The sequence below is a fragment of the Chiloscyllium plagiosum genome, chromosome 28 (genome assembly GCF_004010195.1).
Source record: "Chiloscyllium plagiosum isolate BGI_BamShark_2017 chromosome 28, ASM401019v2, whole genome shotgun sequence".
NCBI classification, from domain to species: Eukaryota; Metazoa; Chordata; class Chondrichthyes; order Orectolobiformes; family Hemiscylliidae; genus Chiloscyllium; species Chiloscyllium plagiosum.
Window position 1 is genome coordinate 40,445,063 of NC_057737.1, and position 7,189 is coordinate 40,452,251.

General features: G+C 44.5%; 1 protein-coding gene across 1 annotated transcript in view; it reads right to left on the reverse strand.

Moving 5' to 3' along the window:
• Positions 1-501: 501 nt before the first annotated feature.
• The window catches only part of rasa4 (RAS p21 protein activator 4), a 253,310-nt gene continuing 246,622 nt past the window's right edge, over positions 502-7,189 (reverse strand). The window contains exons 19-21 of the mRNA XM_043718928.1: positions 3,696-3,831; positions 2,607-2,727; positions 502-1,303 (exon numbers count right to left, since the gene is read on the reverse strand). Coding sequence (XP_043574863.1) covers positions 1,204-1,303; positions 2,607-2,727; positions 3,696-3,831 — 357 coding nt within the window. The 3' untranslated portion in view covers positions 502-1,203. The remainder of the gene's footprint in view (positions 1,304-2,606; positions 2,728-3,695; positions 3,832-7,189) is intronic.

The window sequence follows — 7,189 nt, forward strand, 5'->3', positions numbered from 1 at the left end:
ATTCACCTGACCTGCACATCTTTGGACTGTGGGAGGAAACCCACGCAGACATGGGGAGAATGTGCAAACTCCACACAGACAGTCACCTGAGGCTGGAATCGAACCCAGGAGCCTGGTGCTGTGAGGCAGCGGTGCGAATCACTGAGCCACTGTGCCGCCCCACTCTGCCGTTACACTCCAACAGGTTTGCTTCATGTGACAAAGGAGCAGTGATTGCTTGAATGCTTGTGATTTCAGATAAACCTGTTGCACTATAACCTGGTGCTGTGTAACTTCTGTCCATCGGCACCTCCACGTCATTCTTACACAGGCATTAGGCTGCTCATTAGCGTGTGTGCACTGAGCCACTGTGCTGCCCCACTCTGCCGTTACACTCCAACAGGTTTGCTTCATGTGACAAAGGAGCAGTGATTGCTTGATTGCTTGTGATTTCAGATAAACCTGTTGCACTATAACCTGGTGCTGTGTAACTTCTGTCCATCGGCACCTCCACGTCATTCTTACACAGGCATTAGGCTGCTCATTAGCGTGTGTGAGGTGGTCTACAGGAGCATACCACAAAGAAACAGAGCCACGTAATGCTCTTGATGGTTATGAGCAGGATGTCCCATTACTACATTTGCTGTCCCGGCACCCATCTCATGACCCACCAATTTTTAACTTAACCTAATGCTTTGTTTGAAACACATCATTTTCTAGGAATTCAAAACTTATGAAATTCCACATGTCCCTCTGTTCTTCACTCCACGCCAGTGAGGGCTCTGTGTGAACTGTGAGTCAGACAGGTAAGGGAACCTCAGGTGTGGTAACAGGAGAAACCTCAGCCTTTGACCTTTATCCAACAAAGCACATAGTGTTTGCTGTTTCTGCAGATGAGGCAAAGCCTACACGGTCAAGGAGCTAACTGCCCAGAGCATCGTCACACAGAGCCTGGTTCAGTGTGAGAAGTGCTGGAATGGAATATGGTAGCAATAGAGAACAATCTCCTCTGTCAGTCGAAAGGCAGAATGTTTAGGGAGGTTATTCCAGAACCTGGGATCCAAATGAGCCACCAGTGGTGGGTGAAGGAAGTGGGGAAATGTATGAAAGGTTGATTACTAATAAATAAAGGTTATAAATAAAAACATAAGAGACCATTTAGGGCACCCACATGTGACAGGGCAATACTGTCCTTCTCAATATAGATTGTCCAGCTCTTAGCCATTAGCACACATAGACAATGTGTTTTCGGTGTGACATACCTTCATCAGTACTCCCTGGACCAGTGACATTGTTCTTCACTTTGTATTCCAGATACTTTTCCCTACAAACAAATAGGAAACTGTTATATTAAATAACAAAGTATGACATTGAATAATAAGCACATTGTCATAGAATTCCTTCCTACAGATTGGAAGCAGGCACTTTGAGTCCAGACCAACCCTCTCCCCATCCCTGTATTCCCAATGGCCAACCCACCCTGAACACTATGGGCCATTTAGCATGGCTAATCCACCTAACCTGCACATCTTTAGACTGGAAGGAAACTAGAGCACCCGGTGGACACAGGAAGAATGTGCAAACTCCACACAGACAGTCCCCGAGGCTGGAATCAAACCCCGGTCCCTGGATCTGTGAGGCAGTAGTGGTAACCACTGAGCCACTGTGCAATCACATTAAACCATTGAACAGACAGACACTTCCTATATATTAATACTGCTGTGTGCAACAAATCATCTTGTGGACAGTAATGTAGGGGTTTAGTGATCAGACTGATAATCCATAATAATACATTTTTTTTAAAAATTCCACCAGGGAGTTGGAGAATTCAGACTCAGTTTAAAAAAGATCAGGAATTTGTGTGGCAGACGTTTCGTCCCCTGTCTAGGTGACATCCTCAGTGCTTGGGAGCCTCCTGTGAAGCGCTTCTGTGATCTTTCCTCCGGCATTTGTAGTGGTTTGAATCTGCTGCTTCCGGTTGTCAGTTCCAGCTGTCCGCTGTAGTGGTCGGTATATTGGGTCCAGGTCGATGTGCTTATTGATTGAATCTGTGGATGAGTGCCATGCCTCTAGGAATTCCCTGGCTGTTCTCTAACAGCCAGTGTCTTTATCCTGTTTGACCTCTCTGTGGATCGAGTGACATGCCCATGTAGTTGATTCTTAGCTGAAGTGGCCTACCCACCAGTAGCTCAGGGCTACTTCATAGTGCAGGCAATTGTGGAAAGTAAGTATTTACTGTGATTTGGGGTTCCCATCGTGTACCATCTGTACAACAATCCCAGAAATCCTGTCGTGACTAGCGATCCCAAACACTTTTTGCTGAGACATAGATATGTAAGGGGCTGTGCCCATTATCCCCCAGTGCTGCCAACTATTGTCATGAAAGAGGCCTCCTGACAGGAGCAGAGGAAATGTCAAATTGTGAATGTCCTTCCTCCTCCCCTAATCTGCTCTGGGCACTGCCCAGGAAGCTGCTCGTTATGTTCAAGTGGTTGACTGACCTTGGCACAGAGCTGTGAAGGAGCTGTCCCCTGGGTGAGGGATGCTACGTGACACAAGGGACAATCTAACAAAGTTCACTCAAGGTTAGTCATTGCTCACATTTCCTGCCTTCATCAGATACTCACATTAATAAATCCCGGGTTGACAGCAGCTGCCTATAGATCAGATGGGATTCGAGATCAGGATTAAGTGGATCGTTCCACTCCTGAAGAGTCACTCCAAAATGGGTCTTGTCACATCCCGGAGCTGTCAATCAGTAAACACACTGTCAGAGTCACCTCCAGCTTCAACAAACTCTCCGAATCATTCCATTTGGCAAACGTAAAGGCCAATGAGTTAACGGAGCACGTGATGCAGGTTCATGTTGAATACTGACATATTCATCAATACTAAAGTTAGATTGTTCCATGATCCGGGGTGGGGTGGGACTGCCGTCTGCTGACATATTCAGCAATACCAAAGTTAAATTGTTACATGATCTGTGGAGGTGGGACTGTTGTGGTAAATGTTACCCCTTAATCACTTTTCCCTGCAAATTTACGGAACAGACAGTGAGTTAATCATTGAGCAGATGGGAGAAGATGGCATGGGAGGTACAGTGAGTGAGGGAGAGTGAGTGATTGTGTGAGGGAGAGTGTAAATGAAAAAGAGCATGTGAAAGTGAAAGAGTGAACAAGTGTGGGAATTAAAGAAAGCATAGGACGGACTGTGTGAAAGATCAACTGAGTGTGAAAGTGTTTGATCATGGAATAAAGAGAATGATGGAGGGATGAGAATGGTATTTTGGAGATGATCTCCTTCATGCTGCAGTTTTAATACCCCCCTCAACCCCACGACACCCTCAGGACCTCTGCGCGATATCAGTGCAGTGACTGATGACCCCAAACCCTTGTCAGCCAGCAGTGGAACCAGGCTGTTTGCCGTCAGGCCCCACATGTCACACCTTCCTAAATCCTATACATCGTCGTTGTATAAAGGTCACTGTTTCTCCACAATGGAGAGCACAGATCAATCAGTGAGTCACCTCCATATCCAGGCTGATAATGACTGCTCATTCCTATTTCCCTCAATCCAAAGTCCTATCCCTATATCTTGAACCCCGGACGTGCCTCTTTCGTATCTCATTCCTGCCTCGTTGTCCCGGTGTTTTGGATCCGACCCCTGTCTCACCCTCTCCTTTGACCAAACTTCACAGATGCAAGTATCTGCATTACCAGCTTTCTCCTTTTGGTGGCAGCAGCTCCACCTCTCCCCTTTAAACACTCCAGGATGGTATGAGTTCAGCATTTGCTCGTTGCTAACACAGTGCTTCCTCAATGAAGACAGCCACTGGTTCAGCTCATTCACATTCTGAAAATGAAATAAAATTACCTATCAACTGTTTCAATATTCAAGGGTAGGTGAAGAGTTCAAGGAGTTAGAATGAAGAGTTATCATTTCATCACATACATGAATTATCACAGGCAATTAATATAAAACCCATCAGTCATATATAAAAGTTACTGGTTATTACAGAGGTTAAACTCAATCTCCAAGAAGGATCCATTATAACATTTGCCAAATTCCTTAACATTATCCACTTATTACAGAGCTGGAGGGGAAACACCAGCAATTACACCGGCTTTTTTAGATTAGATTAGATTAGATTACTTACAGTGTGGAAACAGGCCCTTCGGCCCAACAAGTCCACACCGACCCGCCGAAGCGCAACCCACCCATACCCCTACATTTACCCCTTATTACCTAACACTAAGGGCAATTTAGCATGGCCAATTCACCTAACCTGCACATCTTTGTGACTGTGGGAGGAAACCGGAGCACCCGGAGGAAACCCACGCAGACACGGGGAGAACGTGCAAACTCCACACAGTCAGTCGCCTGAGTCGGGAATTGAACCCGGGTCTCTGGCGCTGTGAGGCAGCAGTGCTAACCACTGTGCCACCGTGGGGCTTCCTCCCCCAGTCCAAAGATGTGCAGGTTAGACAAATTGGCCACGCTAAATTGTGCATTGAGTCCCAGGATGTGTAGATTAGGTGCATTAGTCAGGGGAAATGTAAAGTAACAGGGTAGGGGAATGGGTCTGGGTGGGATACTCTTTGGAGGGGGTTGGTGTGGACTTGTTGGACCAAATGACCTGTTTCCACACTGGAGGGATTCGATGAATTAGACAGATTACTTTCCCAAAAAAAAAGAGAGATCTGGAGATGCAGTATTTGAGGAATTCTTGACAAGACATGATGGTAGCTGCAGCTTATTCAGGTGGAACAGTTAAAGCTCTCACTCAATAGAGTTATGTTTGGGCCATAAGCCGAGCTCTGTTATCGAATAATTGTCTAGTTGACAACTCCGATATTGCTGCATCATTTGAATCCCAGGAGTGGTACAGGATGAAGACAATGGGCCCCATTCACAAACTCTTCTGTTCTGAGAGGAGGACTCAGTAATGACAACCGAGATACAGATAGATTTCATTCATACATTACATTTACATTTAAGTGATTTCATTCCAAACATGAGAGACACAGACAGTCTGAGTAATAATGATTGGTCTTAGCATATGATCAGGACAGAGAGAAGAATGACATCCTCAACTTGGGAAGGCGTAGACGCAACTTAATTGGAGAGGAATGGGAATAATTGCTGATCGAATTGGAGAGAATGAAGAACATTGTGAAAGAATGGAGAGAGGGAGGAGTTCCAGGGTGATCTGGAGCACGGCAGAGGGTGACGGCTAAGAAATTGGTTGACATAAAATAGAAGGTTTAAAGTGACAACATGAACTAGGTCACTGCTGGCTGGAGGTTGGAGAATGAGTGTTCTAGTGGATAGTCCAGATTCCAAATGTGGGTTTTTATAAGAATAAACATCTATTAATGAAGAAAGAGCTTAACATGAACCTGAATGTTATTGAAAATAATAGGGGGCAAAAGAAAATCAACATTTTTAAGGGGTGGCTTGTCTTCACACCTCTCTGGAATTTCCATCATTTCATTTTCCCATTCAGGCACTCATACATTCTACAGAGCCAGGTTTACCTGGGAGCCGGAATGATGCAAATGGGGAATGAGATCTACTTGGTTTCAGTACAGGGCATTATCCATATGAACCCAATGTATTGCTCATTCTCCATGACCTGTACCAGCAGGAGGCAGCAGACAAGATTCAGGGAAGGACAACTTCCATTTCTATGGCATTTTTTCACCACCTCAAAATGTGTTACAACCAATGATATACTTTTAAAGTCTAGTCAATGTTTAAATGTAGGAAATCCAATGGCCAATTCATGTGAAGCAAGATCTCGCAAACAGCAAGAGCCAACAACCAAAAAAAGGTCTTTTGACGACATTGTTTAAGGCATAAATATTGGCCATAAATATTGAGAACTCCTGTGCTCTTCCACACAACACAGCCGTAGGATCTTTTATTTCCATATGAGAGGGTTAATGGAGCTTCATTTTGAAACCGTTTATCATTCATTATAGATGTTAGCTCATGTAACACATATCACAGATAGCCAAGTTCTGTTGAGTCAGATACCTTGAAGTTTATTTGCGAGGCTATTATTACAGAGTTTCTCTCACTGGATTCTATGCTTCATGTGTCTCACACACACTCTCTCATTCTCCCTCTCTATACAAGGAGGTGACTACCTTTATGTCAGAATGCCACACGTTGTAATGTCATGTAACTGTCTTAAAAATGTATGGAACCACAAATCAACAAACTTGACATCTCAACAGCCAGGGCAAAGGGGGATGATTCACAAAACCCAAGGGAGTCTGTGGCAGATCAGACCCAACTATTCTTTGAGGGAGCCTGGTGGAGAATATCTGATCCAGAAAGAAACTAAAACAAAAATTACAGAATTACACAGCTGCTTGTTTCCAACAGCTTCATCACAACAGTTTACCCTTGTCTGGTTACAAATGCAATCAAGACTTAATTTCTTCAGCTCAGTTCAATTGAAATACACATTGAAGGACCTGGGGGAGTAGGCTAAACATGTGAGGGCAGGGTATGTGGGAGCTGCAAGGGTAATCCACCTGCCTATTTTTAAAATTCTTGTGCGATGCTGCATTTTGGAAAGGCACATCAGGACAGGACTTATACACTTAATGGTAAGGTCTGAGGTTGCTGAACAAAGACACCTTAGTCAACATGGCTTTGTGCGTGGGAAATCATGTCTTCCTGGTGAAGGCTTTTGCCTAAAACATAGATTTTCCTGATCCTCGGATGCTGCCTGAACTGCTGTGCTTTTCCAGCACCACACTAATCTAGAATCTGGTTTCCTGCATCTGCAGTTATTGTTTTTACCTGAGTTTTTTGAAGAAGTAACAAAGAGGATTGATGAGGGCAGAGCAGTAGATGTGATCTATATGGACTTCAGTAACGTATTTGACAAGGTTCCCCATAGGAGACTGGTTAGCAAGGTTAGATCTCATGGAATACAGGGAGAACTAGCCAATTGGATACAGAACTGGCTCAAAGGTAGAAGACAGAGGGTGGTGGTGGAGGCTTGTTTTTCAGATTGGAGGCCTGTGACCAGTGGAGTGCCACAAGGATTGGTGCTGGGTCCACTACTCTTCATGATTTAAATAAATGATTTGGATGTGAGCATAAGAGGTATAGTTAGTAAGTTTGCAGATGACACCAAGATTAGAGGTATAGAGGACAGCGAAGAAGGTTACCTCAGATTACAACAGGATCT